At 54.9% G+C, this 19,839-nt stretch overlaps 2 protein-coding genes across 2 annotated transcripts in view; one reads left to right on the top strand and one right to left on the bottom strand.

The window, feature by feature from the left end:
* DCST2 (DC-STAMP domain containing 2) overlaps positions 1–3,430 on the bottom strand; it is a 13,714-nt gene extending 10,284 nt beyond the window's left edge. The window contains exons 1-7 of the mRNA XM_018046213.1: positions 3,163–3,430; positions 2,826–2,996; positions 2,447–2,548; positions 2,011–2,208; positions 1,387–1,452; positions 684–897; positions 351–508 (exon numbers count right to left, since the gene is read on the bottom strand). Coding sequence (XP_017901702.1) covers positions 351–508; positions 684–897; positions 1,387–1,452; positions 2,011–2,208; positions 2,447–2,548; positions 2,826–2,996; positions 3,163–3,430 — 1,177 coding nt within the window. The remainder of the gene's footprint in view (positions 1–350; positions 509–683; positions 898–1,386; positions 1,453–2,010; positions 2,209–2,446; positions 2,549–2,825; positions 2,997–3,162) is intronic.
* DCST1 (DC-STAMP domain containing 1) lies at positions 3,738–19,791 on the top strand. Its single transcript, XM_005677410.3, is given in 17 exon segments — positions 3,738–3,795; positions 4,136–4,165; positions 4,168–4,260; positions 4,329–4,403; positions 9,065–9,193; positions 9,549–9,688; positions 10,433–10,646; positions 10,733–10,876; positions 11,532–11,653; positions 12,025–12,182; positions 14,228–14,327; positions 14,454–14,549; positions 14,691–14,817; positions 15,426–15,542; positions 16,035–16,177; positions 16,292–16,405; positions 19,197–19,791. Coding segments are annotated over 17 exon segments (2,112 nt in total). The 3' UTR covers positions 19,449–19,791.

Consider the following 19,839-nt stretch of genomic DNA (forward strand, 5'->3'; position numbering starts at 1 on the left):
GCTCACCACCTCCAAAAGCCTCCCAGCTTCACTTCCCTTGCTCCACATCCACTCTCCACCCGTCCTTCCCTCTGTCTTGACATCCAGGGTGTTCCCAGAAGCATCACCTGCCACTCTTCTCTTTGTCTCCATGCTCTGAGACAACCCCCCTTTTAGGCTGAGGCTTCCCAAGGACAGGGTTGTGTCTCCCTCACCTCCCGAGCCTGAAATTTCCTTTTTCTGTGTCATCCCCCATCTCTGGCCCTGCCCTGAGCCAGGCCTGTGCCCAGCACTTCTGGGCAGAGCAGTGGGGTTGGAGGGAGCCCTGGCCCCACTCAGGGACCCTATCTCCGGGTCCTCGGGGCCCTCGCCTGGCTGGATGTAGTGTCTGGCTTCATGGGCAGTGAGCGGCAGCACCGTGGGCAATCCTGCTCTGGAGCGGACAGCCTCCATGCGCAGGAATCGGCTGGTGATGTAGATGTTGTCGAAACCGTCCCAGTTCAGGTAACCATATCGGTAATACAGGGCTCTGGTGGGACACACATGAGGCCCCTCAGCAGCCCCAACCAGACATTCCAGGGCACCACACTCCCCACTCTCACCCCTGCCCACAAGCTCCAGCCTCCCAGGATGCCATGGGGACAAGCTGGCCCCCAACAGCCCTAGCCCCACCCCTGCGTTGGCGGGGCCCTCCAGCGCCTCACTGGAGGTAAAGGAGCAGGAGCAGCAGAGGCGTGGTGTAGCCCATCAGAGCCAAGGCCTCTCGGACGCGGTACAGCTTCATGCTGACGGCTTCGTGGAGGTCCAGAGCTACCTGGGACAGGCTCCGAGAGGCATTGAGATCCACAAAGAAGTAATGGGTGGCTGTCATGTTGAACTCAAACTCTTGACGCACTCGGTCAATCAAATTCCTCACAGCTGAGGCCCCGTGTCCAGGGGAGATGCAAGCAAGGAGAGTTACAAGGGGGCAGGGCTGCACCCTGGAGGGGCCTGGCCAGCCCAGGGGCCCCATGGCTCCCAGGTCAGCTAGAAACCCCGAGTGTTGGGACCTACAGTGGACTGAGGAGGGGACAGAGCCTCCACAGTCTATGCCATGGCCGATGCACGCTTAGCACCAGGCTTCTGCCTTCACAGGGAGCATCTCCACAACCTGCCTTGGCTGCCGGGGGCCCTGCTTCTCTCCCCAGCTCCTCCTCTCAAGTCAGGCTTTCATGAAGCACCCTCTCTTCACTGGGCCCCAATTTCCTAATCTGTATGGCGTGGACATTGGCCTGGGTAACCTCCAGAGGTCTTTTCCTGAATTCTCATCTGCGGACAGGGAGCGCTCCTGGGTTGGCACATGCCGGGATGAGGGAGGGAGGCCTCCAAGGAGCACCGCATGAGTAGGGCTAGGCGGGGACCACTCACGGGTGCTCATGGTCTCTCGCAGGAAGGTCTGGATATAGCCAGGAATGATGCAGAACACCTGGGCCACTGATAGCCAAGACGGAGTGTCAGGAGGGGCAAAGAGACGCAGCTTGTCTCTCCAATCTCCAGAGACCTTGCTCTCACAGGGCCTCCCGACTTTTCACTGTTCCTGCTGGCCTCCACATCAGCTCAAAACCTTTTGGCTTCTCCTTACTACCCCACCCTCCACGTTGGTTTTCCCCCTACCTGCTCCCTAATCCTGCATGGAGCCCAGCATCCTTGTTGGTCCCATATTTATTGCCCCTCATTAGTCCCCTGGAAGGAGGCTTCCCAGGTGGCCCAGTGGTAAAGAATTTGCCTGCCAAAGCAGGAGACGTGGGTTTGATCCCTGGGTCAGGAAGATCCCCTGGAGAAGGAAATGTCAACCCACTCCAGTATTCTTGCCTGGGAAATCCCATGGACCAAGGAGCCTAGCAGGCTACAGTCCATGGACTCGCGAAGAGTCAGACACGACTAAGCATACACACGCTGCTGCTACACTACTGGTCACCCGGGCCCACTCACCCAGCTGGTCCCTACGTTTCCCGGGCCCCCATTCCTACCAGTAAGCCCATGTTCTCTCACCACTGGCAAGTCCACAGAGCATCAGCTTGAAGGGCATGAGCACAAAGCACAGGTGGTAGGCCTGCGGTATGGCCTTCATGCAGCTGTCCTTGGCGTCATCAAAGACCCGAGCACACTTCAGGTAGGGGTTGCCCAGCTCCGAGTTGCACACATCGCCAATGTGCAGGAGCCAATACCACACGTTCCGCAGGGCCCTGGCTGGGAATGGCTGCGGGGCTGGTACCCAGGAGTCCTGCAGCATCTTCTCAGCGGGGTTGGGGGGAACACCAGGGCAGCACCCGGACCCGGAAAGGCCCGTGGTCAGGGGCCGGGCTCTGCTTTATCCAGTGGGGTCTAGTTAGCACTCTGGCAGGGCCCAAGAAGTCCTGGACGGGGGTGAGGGTGAGGAGGCTGGGTAAATCCTGGCCCCCCAAAACAGACATGCTAACGTGCTGACCTACGTGCTTCACGCCATCCATGATTGACCGGAAGAACTTTCGGACCCGGTCAGCCACCTGCTTGGCTCTCTGGGCAATGGCTTTAATCTTGTTCAGAGCACCTGAGAGGCAGGGGCAGGGCTACGGTCGGGTCTCCTCCTCTAGAGGCTGGCTCTAACCGTTGCCCTGGAGTAGGGAGTGGAGCGGGGGAGCTGCCCAGATGCTGGGGTCTGGGAGACAATCCATCTGGCAGTGGAGCGGGCCAGAGAGCGAGGGTCAGGGGGTCCTGCTGGAGGCTTAGAGGTTAAGGCCCAGGACCACAGAGAGGAATGGAGCCAGAGGGCTGTGAATGTGCAGGCTGAGGGGAGCTCGGGGGCCCGTGGAGGTGGATGGCCTTACTGATGAGGGGCTGCTTGGCCCTCTCCAGGACTTTGGCGGTCTGGTTCAGGGCCAGTTCTGCCCCACAGGCCACAGCCTCGCTGGCCTGGGTGAAGTTGCGCAGGGTGTTGGCACAAGGCCCTTGCAACACCAACCCAAAGGCAGCCACCAACAGCAGTGTCCGGCCCTGCTCTGGGGAGAGAGCACCATGGGAACCAAGCCAGCAGCCTTGCCCATGGCAGCACATACAAGTGCCGTATGGAAGGCAGCAGGGCTTCCTTCGACTGCCCTCTCCCGCAAGATCCCTCCTGCTCCAGCCCCTCCCGGGCCCACCCCCTGCGCTGGGCACCAAACTCACTGGAGAAGGCCTGGGGCAGCAGCAAAAGGACAGTGACCCGGACCTGGCGGGAGAACCCCATGCCCAGACTAAGGAAGGCGGCCAGAGTGAGGGTGCCCACCAGGCAGCCCCAGGGGCTGTGCCCTTCCACCAGCAGCTCCAGCAGCCCGTAGGCTGTGGCCAGGGACAAGCCCAGGATAAAGCCCCCTGTGCTGCGGACCACAGCCCGCGCCATGCTTGGCTCCTCTGCCTCCAAGGGCTGCGCAGCATCCTTCGTGACCTTGGACATGGCTGAGGAGACCAAATGTTTGCCTGTCTCCAGGTGAGGCCCACCAGGTTCTGTGGCTCTTTAAAGGCCCTAGAATTTCTCACCATATTCTAAGGTTCCGGAGGGCTTTTACCGTGTGTGTCTTGGAATTCTTCATCTAGTTGCAAAGGGATAGGTAGGTCTCTAACCCACATTTCACAGCTGAGGGATTAACAGACACAGCCCTCAGACAGGCTGTGGGTGAGGTGGAGACAGAAACCGAACCTCTGATCCAAAGACATCCTTGAGGAGCTTTCTGGAATGAGAGAGACTTCCCCATAGCAGACTCATGGCCATCAGACCTCATCAGAATGGAGCAAAAGGGCAAAGGAAACTACCCCACACCAGTGAGTCAGTCACCAGAGACCCTGACCCTTCCCAGTGACTTCCAGCAACTCCTGGCCCCCACTCCTCTCACCCAGTCTCTCCTCCAGGACTCCTGCCCCTTCCCCCACTTTGGGGGCCCCCAGCCTCCACCCCTCTCATCCAGCACCCTCTGCTGGCCTAGCCCTTTCTTCTTCCCTCCCTCGTGTCTGCCTCACTTCCCCAGGGTCCCTTGCGTTCTGGCCACCCTCATCCAGGTTCCCCCAGCCTCCACCTCTCTGCCACCCCTAATCCTAATGAACCACGTCCCAGCCAGAAGAGTGGTATGTTGGCCCTGCTGGGCTAAACCGTTTGACCCCTCAGCGGTGCAGGGGTTCCTGAACTGGGGGCTGCCCAGACCTGTAACCAATTCCTCTGGCGCCAGCCGGGTGAGTTTCCCATCAGCGCTTTCCTGCTGGGGGCAGGCACCGGAGGGCTCCTGGCCATAGGTGAGTACAGAGCAGAGGTCAGAGGTGGGGCGCATCTTTCGACCTTTGGCTGAACCCTGTATCTTCAGGTCTCTTTCAGCTTCTGGTGAACCCTATGAACATCTATGAAGATCAGAAGATGGTGACGTTATACAGCTTGGTGGGTTAGTGCTGGGCTAAGAGCCGGGATGCAGTACAGCCCTGGGTGCCCAGGAAGGAATCTCCTCTTTGTTTCTTCTGTTCCCAAGTGTCCCTTGTAATTTCAGCCTCATCTTGGGCTTTGAGGGGAGATGAGAGGGAAGAGCCCCCAGTCTACAGAAGACACAGTCCTTGCCCGCAAGAGTCTCCCCAGTCTGAGGGACTCCCTATTAACCCCTATGTGTGTGATCAGTCATGTCCGACTCTTCATAACCCCACAGACTGTAGCCTGCCAGGCTTCTCTGTCCATGGGATTCACCAGGCAAGAATACTAGAGTGGGTTGCCATTTCCTCCTCCAGAGATTAGCCTCCATGATAAACCCCAAAACCATTCATAATCCCCGTCTCTCCTGACCTCTCTGATCTTGCTTCCTCCTGCTTCTGATAAATTCAATTCATTCATTCACTCATTTCATTTAGCACTGAGCACCTGCTGAGGATTCATTCAGCAGTGAACAAGGTTGACAAGCACTCAGCTCACTTTTTACATTTTAGTCCCCTAGAGTTTATAATATATAGAACATGCATTACATACACATACATACATCATGGTATATAGCACATACATGTGTGTCTGTGTGTATGTGCAGTGACTGCTATAAATTTATAATGATTTCTTTTTTAATTGACATATAGTTGATGTACAATATTATGTTAATTTCAGGTGTACGATATAGTGATTTGACACTTGCATACATTATGAAATGATCACCACAATAAGTCTAAGAACCATTTTTCCCTGTCCAAAGTTTTTACAATATTATTGAACACGTTGCTTTTAATTGAAGTACAGTTAATTTGAAATGTTATATTAGTTTCAGGTGTACAACATTTTGACTCAGTATCCTTATAGATTGTACTCCATTTAAAGTTATTATAAAATACTGGCCATATTTCCTATTGACCAAATTCCTTGTTATCTATCTCTGACTTATTTATTATATAACTGGAGGCTTGTACCTCTTAATTCTTTTTAACTATTCCCCACCACACACCCAGTTTTTTCAGAGTTTACATTCTCTTTCAAGTTTACATTCTAGTGGAAAGAGTTAGACAATAGATGAAGAAATAACGAGAGCATTTTGGATGGTTACAAGTGGTATGAAAAACGTAACCAGGGGGATGTGATAGAAAGGGATTGGGAGCTAGCTGGGGAGTAGTCAGGGAAGGCTTCTTAGAGAAGGTGACACGTGAAGAGAGGCCTTGCATCAAGACGCGTTGAGCCACAGGAGCAGAAAACCCACCTAAAAGTGGTTTAACCATAGAGGAAATTGATCATCTCATTTAACAAGTTTCAAGGTACAATAGTTTTGGAATTTGGATAATTTGGCAGCTCAGTAAACCCACCAATGACCAAGCTTCCTTTTGACTTTTTTCTCTGCCATTTTTGGCCTGTAGATCATCCCTCTTCAGGTCACAAAATGGCTGCAGCAAATCCAGACGCCACGTCCCCACGTGACAATCTCAAAAGCCGAGCGCATTCCTTCCCCGCGTCTCCTATGAGAACAAAGAGCTTCCTGTAACCCCCTGGCCGACTTCCCCCACACCTCTTTGGTCCGAACTGCAGCACGTGTCCTTTCTAGCCCTCTCCCAGGCAAGGGGCACGGGCGCGGCATCATCCTGAGCTCACGGAATCAACCGCCTCGATGCGGCTCCAACAGGAAACTTCTTTCTCTCTGACCACTGTTTTCCAACGTTTCTCCCCACTGATGACCTCTCACACAGACCCTTAGCTTTCTGGTGATTTAAATCTAGAAGATCCAGTCTTGCTTCAGTAATTATGACTATTTTCGGGGCTTAAAAGGTCCAGTCCAGTCCATTCTACGTCAAAGATTTCAATCTCACGTCGTTCTCAAAAATCTTCCCTGCTGACCACGCCCTTGCCCCGAAGCGCAGACCTGATCCGTGGAGTGGGGTCCTGCCGCGGACAACAGGCACAGCCTGCTCACTCACTTTTTTTCTCCACTTCCTTCCCTTTCTGGCTCTTCTGATGTCAGAAAGGGGATTAGAAGAATTAGAGGAAAAGGGACAAAAGTCTGAAGTCATCGATACTGTTAGAATTCCCCCGCCTCTGTGCAGCACTCCCTCACACCCCGGTCGTCTCAGGAGGCCCTGTTCATGGTCTGGCTGGAGGCTGTGTGTGGACCGCGCTGGGCCCAGTTTCCTGCTGAGGGCAGTTCTCTTTGACTGACCTTGAACGAAGCTCCCTGTAGTTCCTACAGGCCACCTGCAGACTCTTATTTTCGGATGCCTCCTCCTAATCAGGCAGCCCTCGGAGATGGGACCCACACAGATGGCTTTGAGGCCTGCTGCCCTCTCTATTTCCCAGGTGGCGCTAGTGGTAAAGAACACACTTGTCAACGCAGGAGAGTAGCAGTTTCGATCCCTGGGTTGGGAAGATTCCCTAGAGGAGGGCATGGCAACCTATTCCAGTATTCATGCCTGCAGAATACCATGGACAGAGGAGCCTGGCGGGGTACAGTCCATGGGGTCGCAAAGAGTCTGGATGACGGAGGCGACTTAACATGCCCTCTATATGTATGCTTGTCCCAAAGGAAACATCCTTGCCCTCCCAAACGGGGAACACAGGCCCCCTTGAAGTCGGCCCTCCCCTGTCATGATGAGAAGTACCATGCTCCGTGTGCCTGCTTCCCCTGTACTCCTGGGAGGCCCTGCTGGCCTCGTCCATGAACGCTCCTCCTTTTCTCTGCTCTGACGCAGCCCTGGGGTGGCCCTGCCAGGCTCTGCAGCTCAGCGGGTGTCCAGTTGGGAGGGGTCAGCCGGGTTCCCCTTCTTGCAACACCAGCCTCAGAAGGGTGCTCTTGGAGTCTCACTTGCCATGGGGAAGTGAACACCCGTCCTCCCCACAGCCTCTCCTCCTATGTCTGCCTGCTCTAACCACTTCCCTCTACTTCCAGATAATTCCGATTTCTGGCCCTGTCTTTGTCTAGGCTGGTTGGGGTAGAGGGCTGAGACACCACTTTTGCTCTTTGGGGAATGCCCAGATAGCAAACTCCATGAGGCTCTCTTTAGAAGGTAGAGCAGCTCTCAGTCAACAATCATCCTCAGAAAGTAGGGCAACTATTTGTCAACTATCGTCCTCAGCTTGAGCCTTGGCCAAAAGGCCAAGACCACAGAATCACCTCCCTTTCGATGTCCTGCTATAGCATGCTTGGGTTAGATGGATCCAGATTTACCCCCAGGGCCAGGGTAGGGACAGGCCATTGCCCTGGAACAAAACCCAAGTTGTGTTAGCAAGGAAGAAGGGAGAACAAACCATGAGGTGGCACAGACAGGGTTTGCAGCAAACCTGTATGGCAAGGTAGAGCCGCCAGGTGAAGACCAGGGGAGGAGAGCTCCTGGCACAGGAACGGCCGGGCCAAGACCTGGGAGGACGCGCGAGCTTGGCAAGTTCCAGAAACAGCAACACGGCCCGTGTGGGCGGACGTGGTGGGCGAGGGGCTGAATAGGATGAGATCACCTCAAAAGGTGGGAAGGGGCCAGATCACGAGAGTCTGGTGATCGTGTTAGAGGAGTCCGGATTTGATCCCAAGCAAAGATGGGAAGTCATTGCATGGTTTCAAGCAGAGCAGGAACCATAATCCGAGATTTTTGTTTCTGTAAGATCACTCTGGCTGCCTAAAGAAAATTGATATCTAGGTTAGCAAGAGAGGAAGTAAGGGACGAGGCGGCTCCCATGAGAGACGCTGGGGACTCCGTGAGGGCAGAGCAGATGGAGAGAAGGGTACGGACTAGGGATCTATCTGCCTTGGCCATCTTTGGGAGAACGCTCCATCCACACAGGAGTCTTCTGGGTTCCCTGACCAGTTTATGCTACTCCTTTGGCTTGGAATGCCTCGCAACACTGACTCATTGCCCAGGCCCAGCTGTCACATCGCCGCCTTTGTCCAGCCTTCCCAGCCCCACCCCTCCCCACAGCAATGCCCGCTCCCTCCTGGGCTCCCACAGCTCTCCATAAGCGCCTCCCTGGGCACTTAGCACTCGGTGTTGCAGTCATCTGTTTACCCGTCTGTCTCTCTCCATGGATTATGAGCTTCAAGGAGCTCACTGTCTCCCTGCAGAGACCACAGGGAGACACATGTGGAGCTGCTAAAACACACCAGGAGGTACACGACTAAAGGCTAAAATTAGGGACGGAGCTGTAGGTGTCAGAGAGCAGGGGATATCGGGGTGGCTGTGACCTCTCTTCCGACTGCTCTGAGCACCAATGCCTGTTTCCAGAATTCACCTCTTGCTCTCTCTGCCCCCTCAGTACCTAGGGTACCTGTGAGTCCAGCCTGGAAAGGGAAAGTGCTGGCCCCTTTCCCTAACACAAACACACACACTCGTATATACGCACCAAGTCAATCACTGACCCAGGCTTTTCAATCTCTGGTCTCCTCTCCAAGCCCTTCCGGAGGCTGGCACACAGTCGAACTCTATAAATGGCTGTTTGATGGATGAATGCATGAGTGGCCTGAAGGCCTATCAGAGCCAGAGTGAATGGGACAAGGGCAGTACGGTGATGGTTCTAGAAAGGAGTTGTGGGAGGTGGGTGCTCTGCTAAACTTGGTGGGAGAGGCAGCTTCCTTGCTCTGCCTCACCACTTGCTGGGCTCTCCTGATAGGCTTGGGGGTCGTAGGCTGGGGGACCTCGCCTCACATTCGCTGTGCCAGCCTTCTGCTAATACCCAAGATGCTGGGCAAAGAGGGCAGGCTCTTTGTACTGGGATATGCCTTGGCCGCCATCTATGAGGGTGAGTGTGTTCCCCTGGGTACCAGTTAGTGACCCTGAAGCAGTGACTCTGGGTGGGCTATCCATTGAGAGCCAGGCTTGGTGAAGAACAAAGAGTGGGGGGTCTAATCCCAGCTGTTCTGACTTGTGTGTCCCCTGAGAGAGTTCCTCTGAGTGTCTGAGCCTCTTTCATTTACAAAACGAAAAAAAAAAAAAAAAATCAGGGGTTGAATGAGATGACCTCTCACCAGCTTCTGGGCCCCATCAATGTACAGTTCTAGAAGGTGGTCACCACCCGCAGAGTGGGAGCTTGGGATGGGCTGGAGAAAGTTAATTGGCTCTAGAGGGAGGTAATCTACCAGGGCATCTTCCCCCAGGACCAGTGGCCAACCTGCGACACAACCTCAACGAGGTGATAGCATCGCTCGGCTGCACCGTGGAGCTGCAGATCAACAGCACCCGCACAGCTTGGCGTGTCTCCACAGCCCCCCTGCGGGCAGTGCTCAAGGACCTGCTGGTCAGGACCCTACACCGGCAGGGTCTAGGGGTCCCTCTCCCCACAGGGCCTAGATGACCTGAGCTGAGAGCTGGGATCCTGGACATATAGTTTCACAACAGGGCCAGTGGTACTGGCATTTGGGCAGAACTGTTCCCAAACATTGCCCTGGTCTCTGGGCACCAAATGGCAGAAGAGCTCCTACCCTCTGGCCCCTGGGGCATATCCCACATGCATTCCCAAACACCCAAGTAGGTAGTGCTCTGGGCGGCTGAGCTAGGATGGCAGGAAACTGGGGGCCCTGGCCTTGAGGAATTGGGAAACTTTGAGGGTGAGGGGATGAGGGAATAAGGTACTGGAAAACTGAAGATTGGGGTCTGGAAAAGTTGGAAAGTTGAGGAGCTGGGGACACAAGGACCTTGGGGCTTCGGAGCTGGGAATGCAGATGGCACAGTGGCCTGAGTAGCGATGAGGGGTAAAGTCAAGGACCTGGGGAACCTTCCTCGACTAGCAAGGATCTGGAATGGGAGGCCTCGGGAGGAGCTGGGAACCTGGGAGGTGAGTGGAACAGTGGCACCGGGGGAGGGGAGAAGGCTCCGAAGGACTACAGACAGTGGAGAAACTAAGCTGAGAGCCCATCTCCAGGCCTCGGCTCCTTATAGCTGGAGGTAAGAGCCCGAGGCTGGGCTGCTGGGGACAGACAGGCTGTCGGGCACAGAAGCTCCAAGTTGCCATGCCTGACTCCTTTCCTGCCTCCAACCCCAGAGCAGCAAAGAGTCGCTGAAAGCTGAGACCCAGAACATCACCAACTCCTTTGAGGAACTGGATGCCCAGGTGAACAGTGAGAGCGGATTCTCACCCAAAGATGCTGAGGGCTCAGAGACAGCCCCGGGTGAGGAGGCCCCCGCTGCCTCAGCCTTCAGACACCACCTCTCTACACAGAAGATGTATGAGCTGAAGACTAAGCTGCGCTGCTCCCGTGAGCGAGGGTCCCTGGGCAGGGCAGGGGCCCGGGCGTCGGCTCAGGGGCTGGGGACCTCAGACCCCCGGTGGCCCTTCCTGCAGATGTGGTGAACGAGGCCATGTTCAGCTGCCGCCGCTGGTTTGACCAGAAGCATGGAGTGTGTATGCAGCGCATCTGGGTGCCCCTCCTCAACCACCTACTCTGCCTGCCCATGAAGTTCAAGTTCTTCTGCAGCATTGCCAAGGGTGAGCACACAGGCAGGAGGGTGGGGAGCACCAGGGCTAGGGATCTGAGTCCTGGGGGACCCTGGGAAGGTGTCAGGCAGGAAGGCAGTCAGGAGGGGAGGCTTTGGGTTCTGAGGACACAGCATCCTTAGGGCCCAGCGCCTCCAGCTGACCAGATTTGTGACTCAGGTAAGTTCCTGCTTTGTCTCTTCATCTGAAAGATGGGCATCATGATAGTACTTATCCCATTAGGGGTCTTGAGGATTTAAGGAGATCATACACATAAAGCAACTACCAGAGCCAGCACACAGAGGAACTGCTTTGTTAAGTGTTGGCTATCAAATTAGTGTTTGGTACAGTTACAGACAGGTGAAAAAAATGGGGGGAAGAATCAAGGGGAGTGAAGAAGGGAAAAACTCAAGGTGGTAGAAAGCCGTGGGCAGGGAATTCTCTTTCAGTCCAGTTGTTAAGACTCCAACAGTTAGGACTCCGAGCTGTCACTGCCAAGAGCCAAGGTTCAATCCCTGGCCTCTGAACTAAGATTCCATAAGTCACACCAAAAAATGAAAAGAAAGAAAGAAAGTCACGGGCAGAGAGACAAAAACAGGATCACGGAAAGGGAGCACTGGAGGCCGGGCACAGGGAGGCCCCCTGACCTGGCCCCACTGCCCAGCAGTGATGGAAGTTTGGTGCCGCAGTCGTATCCCAGTGGAAGGCAACTTTGGGCAGACCTATGACTCCCTCAACCAGTCTATTCATGGCCTGGAGGGGGAATTTTCAGCGACTATTAACCTCAAGGTAAGAGACGGGCAGTGTGAGGTGGCGGGAGGTAGGAAGTGGGAGGAGGAGGCCACAGGGCACAGGATGCGAGGACCCAGGAGAGGTGGCTGGCGAGGGAGGGGACGAGGTGGCAAGTGGTGAAGGCGCTGGATGACGGGAGTGGGGAGGGTGTCCAGCCTGTGGGAAGGGCAGCCAGGTGTGAGAGGGTGTCAGCTCACAGAGCGGCAGAGGAGCAAGACGGCGTCAAGGAGGGTGGCGAACAGAAGGCAGAGCCCCCCTGAAGTTCCTGGGAGGAGGAGAGCACGAGGGAGCACCCCAGGGGGAGAAGCCACAGCCGGCCTGGGAAGCTGGGTCTGGGCCTCTGAGGCGGCGCCCGTGCCGTCCACCAGGAGGAGAGGCGGGCTGGGGTGCTGGGCCTCAACACGAGCTGGAAACACGTGAGCACCGAGGTGCGGGACTACGTGAGGCGCCAGGAGGCTCAGCTCGAGCGGACCCTGGGGCTGCTGCACGCGCTGCTCTCCTGCACCTTCCTGCTGGTCCTCCACGCGTGAGTCCTCAACCCCTGCCCGGAGCCCGGCCTACCGCCCGGCCGCGCCCTGAGGGAGGGCCTAGGAATGGAGCTGCAGAGCCCTCCTCCGATTGAATCTGAACGCTCTTCGCCTTTGACTTTGCCTTTTTACAAAGCTGGGTTCGTTGTTTACACAAAGTTAAAGGAAATGTGGACATTTTGTCAAAAGAAACGTTACCCCATGTTCCCACCACCTTAAAAGGGCGACCGTCTTCATTTATCTACCTCCTTCCGGCCTTTATCCCAACGCTGACTTTTTTTTTTTTTTAACTTTTAGCTTTGACTTTTGATTTTTTTTTCTTGCCCTTCATATTCCCCTTGGCTCTGACTTTGTGCCATTTTTATCGTCCAATTCTGCTTTCATTTTCTCCCGCCTGCTGTGTTGGCAGCTACTTTCCCTCCATTTGGACCAAAGTCCTCAACCCCACCCAGCCTGGCGTCCAGCTGGGCTGCCCTGGGCCTCACTCTGCTTCCCTGCCGACCTCTGGACCCTCTGTTTCCTGTCTCTAGCCCCACGTGCCTGAGATGGGCAGGGGCTGGACCAGGGCGGCCGCAGGGGCTCTTGCTCCTCCTGCCCCTGTCCGTGGGGCCTAGACTGCAAGTGAGTGTTTATGTGTATGCCCAGAGCCCCGTGGGAGGACAGAGATGAATGAGCCATAGTTCTGCCCTCAAGACGCTCATGGTTGAGGGGAGGTAGAAGAGGCGTCCACAAGACAGAGATGATTCAAAGGCTGTACGATGGACAGATATGGGAACTGAGGAAGTGCCGCTGAAAGGGCCATAACTGAGCTTCAAAAGGCTGCAGATGGGGAGCCACAGCCAAGAAGCGGGAAAGTATTCTCTTGGGTCAGGAATCCAGCATTTATGGGATGTGGCAGGCAGAGGTTGTGGTTGAGGACCCGGCATAGTCAGAACAGTCTGGAAATCCTTGCAGGAGGGCCCTGAACTGCCCCCCAGTGGCAAGGTTGCAGGCTGTACTGGAGCAGCTTGGAGGCAGGGAGGCCAAGGTGGGTCAGAGGTTAGGGAGCCAGGCTGGAACGGAGGTGGGGGTGGGGGGCGTGGCAGGAAGTTGGCCTGAAATGGAGGGAGGTGGGGGAAGGTGCAGAGCCAGCTTGCGGAGGGAAGGAAGGAGGTACAGAGTCAAAAGCCACTTCCAGGCTTTCAACCTGGGTGAGGTCACTCATTGAAGGGTCTGAGCTGGGGAGGGGCGGAGACCCGGCTCCGCAGGCCCAGACGCAGCAGTGGTAGGGCTCCCCACAAGGGGGCGCTCACAGTCTTTCTTTGCACTTACAGACATTTCTATCTGAAAGGCAAAGATGTGGATTTTTACAGGGTCCCAGAACCAATAGCATTGGAAATCCTGTTTCACAGTTTACAGAGCTTATTTAATGTACTTTTACAGTTTTAAACACATTTCCAACAATTAACATTTTTCCTCAGGAAACTGAAGCATTATGTGGGACTTTGAGAGACACACAGAAAAGCTACGTTTGCGTGTGCACACACGCTCACACAGAAAACATCGCTTTACTCAGGGGTGTATCAGAGGAGGAGGGAAATGATGGTTGAAATGAGTTTTGCTTCAAGTGAGCTCCCAGGAGATATTTTGAGGGCTCAGCCAAGAGGCAGGGGCGTGCGAGGTGGACGTGGGAGTCAGTGGATCAGGCGATTTCTGCATCCTTGAGGGATTTTCCTTGTCTCCCTCCTTTCCTCCTAATGTTTCCTCTGCTTGATATTCTTCCTGAAAGTTCCATGCCTGGGAAGGCTTCCCCTAGACTCCCAGGCACACACATGCACTTACACACACCCCCCTCCCCTCCTCACCTCTGTTGTGTCTCAGCAGAATGTGCGTGCATGGTTTTCACTGGACTGTGGGGCTGCTGGAGGGCAGGGCAGGGCTTTCTTCTCCGAGGACATAGACGGTGCTTGGTGCATGCTGGGTGGTCGGCTGACTGATCACAGCAGGGAAGCCCGTGGTTGAGGGTGGGTAAACCTGGAGGCAATGGAGACACCCTCATCCACAGGTGCTTCTCCTACATGGACAGCTATAACGGGGACATCCGCTTCGACAACATCTATATCAGCACCTACTTCTGTCAGATCGATGAACGCAGGAAGAAGCTAGTGAGTGTGCGCAGCCTTGCCCAGGAGTGCCCTGTCCTGTTCCCTGGGTGGCTTCCTGCTCCAGGAGGGCAGAAGGGAAGAGGACAGGGTGCTCAGTGTTTCTCACGATGGGGACATTTTTCCCAGGGCAAGCAGACGCTGCTGCCACTCCGCAAAGCCGAGAAGAAAACCGTCATCTTCCCCTGGGACCCCACGATCCAGGCCGCAGAAATGAGAAATGTGGTGAGGATAGCACGGAGGGCAGGACCCCAGATCCTACTAGAGGCAGGGATCTGAGGGGTGGAGGGCAGAGGGGGTTCAGAGGAGGCTCCAGGCCTGGACCAGTGGCACTGCCCAGCTCTGCCCCTCCTGCTCCCTGGCCAGTTAAGGGAGCTCGTGGAGACACTGCCCGTGCTGCTGCTGCTGCTGCTGCTCTGTGGCCTGGACTGGGCTCTCTACTCCATCTTCGACACTGTCCGCCACCACTCCTTCGTGCAGTACTCCTTCCGCAGTGAGCCCAGCCCCCACTCCAGGCTCCAGGCCCAAGGAGACAACCCCCTGGAGAACTCCCACCCTTGTGCAGCCACCCCATCCCAATTCTTCCAATTTTTAAAAAGTTTATTATATTTGGCTGCTTAGGTCTTGGTTGTGGCTCATGGGCTTCTGTCTAGTCGTGGCGCAGGGCTTCCAGAGCACGGGCTTAGTAGCTGTGGCTCTCAGGCTTAGTTACTTCACGGCATGTGGGCACGTAGGTCCCCAACCAGGGATGGAACCCTGCTCTGGAAGGCGGACTCTTAACCACTGGACCACAAAGGAAGTCCCCAGTTCTGTCATTTCCTTCTGCTTCTCAGCCCCTACCTGCCCACCTTAGGGTCAAATATCAGCCCTGCAACTTGACAGCTGTCACTGGGAGCCTCAGTTGCCACTCCCCTTTGTATCTGTCAAAAGGAGGCATTAGTAATCAGTGAAGGGATGGAAAGGCCTGTGCAGTTGAGAAGTATTGCTATACCTTGACCTCTCCCCTCCACCCAGTCTCCATCCTGCCCCATCTCCTTAACTCCAACTCTCTCCTGACTCCCCCACTCCCCACACACACCACGACCCCTATCCTGGCATCAGGCAGTCATAAACTGGAAGTGAAAGTCGGGGGAGACTCCATGCTTGCCCGGCTTCTTCGGAATACCATCGGAGCCCTGAACACCTCCTCCGAGATGGTGGTGGACTCAAACAACATGCGTGAGTGATGCTGAAAGTTTGGATCAGAGGAATTGAAGGCTGGGGGCCGAGGAGAGGAGGCAGGCAGGGTGTTTCCAAGACAAAGAATTAGGGGACTGGGCCTTGGCTATGGTGAAAAGGGGGTCGGTGTGTTTGCATTAGAGAATCAGAGTAGGAAACATCAGGTCAAGCTTGAAGGATTGGAGGATGACAGGTTTGGGTCAGAGGAGTCCAGAGGGTCCCCCAAGGTCCCAGCCCTCTGGAGCAATGCCGTTCAGTAGAACTTTCTGCCATGATGGAAAATTTCTACATCTGTGCCATGTTGAACAAATAGCTTCCTGGGCCTAATGGCTACAATACTGACAACACAGCTCTGCAGGGTGAGGAGCAGGCAGGAAGAAAACAGGGTAATCAGAGACCTAACCCACATCCCATGAACATGGGGAGTTCAGTGCAGAGTTGCGGCCAGCTGGACCAGGGCCATGCCCCTGACAGGCCTGGCTCCTCCCGCAGCCTGCCTGCCCCAGCCCGTGCCCCTGAGCACCAGGGCCTATTTGAAAGCAGCTCTACCGAGTGGCCTCCTAACATGCCTCTGCCTGCTCCAGGCTTTCGGCTACCGGCTCCGGAGGGTCATCGCAGCCTTCTACTTCCCCAAGGTGTGCCCCCAGCCTCTCCACCCTCAGGTGTGCACACACCAGCCTGCACCCAGCTCCCCATCAGCCCCACCTTGGGGGATGTCTTCCTCCTCTGTTCTGTCTCCTTGGCCCCAGCGAGAGAAGAAGCGGATCCTGTTCCTCTACAATGATCTCTTGAGGAAGAGAGCAGCCTTCACCCAGCTGAGGAGGGCTACCATCGTGAGGCGGGCAAGACAGCAGAGGGCTCCGGTAAGTCCAGGCCTGCACCTCTGGGTCTAGGAACTGGAGTGGGGCGGGGGGCATCTCCCCTTAGTCCATCCAGTCTCTACCAAGGTCCCAAGTCTACTGACACTCAGTGAGTTCTCATGGGATGCATGCAAAGGCCTTGGTCATCCAGTGCCTGGAGGTCAAGGCTGTGTCCATATCTGCCCAGCCTGAGATCCTAAGTGGACCATAGGGCTGTGATGTGCTTAGTCGCTCAGCCATGTCCGACTCTTTGCAACCCCATGGACTGTAACCTGCCAGGCTGCTCTATACATGGAATTCTCCAGGCAAGAATACTGGAATTGGTTGCCATGCCCTCCTCCAGAGGATCTTCCCAACCCAGGGATCAAATCCAGGTCTCCTCCATTGCAGGCGGATTCTTTACTATCTGAGCCACCAGGGAAGCCCAAGAATACTGGATTGGGTAAACTACCCCTTCTCCAGGGAATTTTCCTGACCTAGGAATCGAACTGGGGTCTCCTGCATTGCAGGTGGATTCTTTACCAACTGAGCCACCTGGACCATAGGGAAGCAGGCAAAAAGGAGGAATCAGATTTGATATAGTTGGGTCAAAGAAAAGCAAGACAGGTTCATCAGAAACAAGGGGCCCAAGGGAAAGCCACAGGTTCTTCTGAGAGGATTTCAGATTAGAAGTTCAGTGCAGTTCCAGCAGAGGGGTGGAGGGGTGTGGCGGGTGTGAGGAGGTGACATAGGTGAGGGGACTCAGGTGGGCTGGGGATCGGGGAGGCCTCATGAAGAGGCATGTGGTATACAGAAAGGGCACACTGTCAGCAGACCCAGGCTCCAGTCCACATGCCCTCAGTAAGCTTTGTAACCTTGGCCATGGTCTTCACTGGACCTCAGTTTTTCCCTCTGAAGAATGGGGAGATTGAACAAATCTGTGAGGCCTGGTCACTAGAGATCAGTAATAGAGTGGTGGTCAGGTGTGAGGGTCTGGTGCCAGAGAGCTTATTTTTTTAATATAAAGATGTCGTTTTTTAAAAAGGATATTTACTTGTTTGGCTGTGACAGGTCTTAGTTGCGGCATGCAGCATCTTGAGCTGCGGTGTGTGAACTCTCAGTTGCAGGGGTGGGAACTAGTTCCCTGACCAGGGATGGAACCCAGGCCTCCTGCATTTGGAGTCTTAGCCACTGGACCACTGGACCACTGCGACAATTGGGTGCTCTTGACCACTGACTTAAATGCTGAGCCTTGGTTTTTCCCTTCTGTAAAATGGACTTTACTACTCCATCTATTGTAGTAAGGATTAAATGAGTTTCATTTAATCACAGTGCAGGTACAGAGCAAGTTCTATATATGTGTTAGTTGTCATCGTGTGAAAATGATCACCTCTCTAAGCCATCAGTTTTTTCAGCTGAAAAGAGATCTGCCTTACATAGTTATTGTTTGAATTGAATTAATTTACTTACAGTTTCTTGGTACGGGGCCCAATATCATTTAAAAACACAAGGAGCAGCCACTCTTATTTAATCAGCCCTAAAAAACTCATAAAAGTGACAGACCATGTTTGCTTACATTTTTCCTCCAGCTCCTGAAAGTGAAAGTGAAGTCACTCAGTCATGTCCGACTCTTTGCGATCCCATGGACTGTAGTCTGCCAGGCTCCTCCGTCCATGGGATTTTCCAGGCAAGAGTACTGGAGTGGGTTGCCATTTCCTTCTCCAGGGGATCTTCCTGACCCAGGGATCGAACCCAGGTCTCCTGCACTGCAGGCAGACACTTTACCCTCTGAGCCACCAGGGAAGCTCCCACCTCCCCCGCTCCCATGACATGCGGTAGAGGCTGGATGAATGTCTGATGAACATACTGATACTATGGGAGGAGGTGAGCTCCATGTCCCCCTAGTCCATCCTCTTGATCCAGATCTCCCAAGAAACTCACTCAAAATGAACATAAAGTGATTCCATGACCAGATCATGGAGTTAACTGGATTTTGATGGGCAGATGGAAATGTGAAGGGCATTCATTCCCAGTTGAGGAAGCAGAATGTGCAAGGATTCAGAGTCCAAAGGAAATGCCAACCAAGTGCCAGGGCTTGAAGTCTAAGGAGAAATTGGCACAGAACATGTAAAATTCAGGGAGAGATAAGTTGGAGCAGAGGCTAGAAAGGGACCAGATTGTGGAAGGCTCAGAAGGCCAAGGCCAGGAGTCCTGCCTTTGCTTGGCAGGCAGTGGGGGCCCTGGAGTTTCTTGAGCAAAGAGTGACCAGATAAGGTGGCCTGAGAATTCCTGGGAAACGTGTGGAGAGAGGCTGGGAGACAGAGGGAGCATAATGAGCCAGGCTTGTGATTTGGAATCAGGGTACCTGGATCCAGACAGGTTTTACTGTTCAGTCTGTGCCTTTGGGAAAGTCATTTAACATTTATGAGATTCAGCTTTCTCATCTGTAAAGTAGGAAAACACAGCAGTGATAGTCTTATCTGCCCTACTCGCTTCTCAGCCTCACGGTGAGAATCAAATAAGACGATTTACGATTTACGGGAGAGTACATGTGATGATGGTTGTTGCTATTACCGGCTGCATCTTCTGACTCTCCACCACGAAGTGAGGGAGGCTCTCCAGGACCGACTTCCATAGAACCCTTGCCCTCCAGGGCTCTTCTTTGCCAAATCCAGCTTCCTCCAACATATGGGCGTAGTCAGGTTTTGAGACTTCAGATAAGAAGCGGTTCTCCAAAAAGAAGCGCTGCTCTCCAGCTCCCCATCTTTCTCGCCTGCTCCCCAACCGGCTCTAAACCCGCCTCCTCTCTCAACAGCGCCGCCATCTGGTTGACATCCTGCACCGCCGCTGCCCGCTCTTGCGCCCCTGGCTGCGCCGCCGATGCGTGGTGTGCCAAGCACCTGAGACGCCCGAGTCCTACGTGTGCCCTACACCGAACTGCGAGGCAGTGTACTGCCGCTCGTGCTGGAATGACATGCGGCAGCGGTGCCCGGTCTGCACACCCCGCGAGGAGCTCTCCTCCTCCGCCTACAGCGACAGCAACGATGATGCTACCTACGCGGAGTGAAGGGGTGTCTTGCTCGCTCTCCCAACCGCTGCTTCCTGTTTAATAAAATCCTTTATACACTCCTGCTGCCCGCGCTTCTCAGGCGTCCGGTACCGGAGGGTGAGCTGGGCAGTCGGGAGAACCAGCCCACCTGATCCGGCAGAACCCGGCTGCCGTCGTGAGAACGGAGGGCAGTGAAGCTGCTACGAAGGCGTCTTGACCCAGGGCCGGGTGCAGGCGCGACTCTTAAGCAGGTCGGACAGGGCCTCGGCTCCCATCCTGCACAGCAGCCTGAAGTGGCTGTGCAGAGCAGGGTGAGCAGTGCGGCAGTCGCGGTCAAGGGCTGGATCCACGCTTCTTTGGGACCCGGCGCACTGTGGGGGTGGAGCCTTTCCAGGGGCGGGGCTTCGGG

This window comes from Capra hircus, chromosome 3 (genome assembly GCF_001704415.2).
Source record: "Capra hircus breed San Clemente chromosome 3, ASM170441v1, whole genome shotgun sequence".
Lineage (NCBI taxonomy): Eukaryota > Metazoa > Chordata > Mammalia > Artiodactyla > Bovidae > Capra > Capra hircus.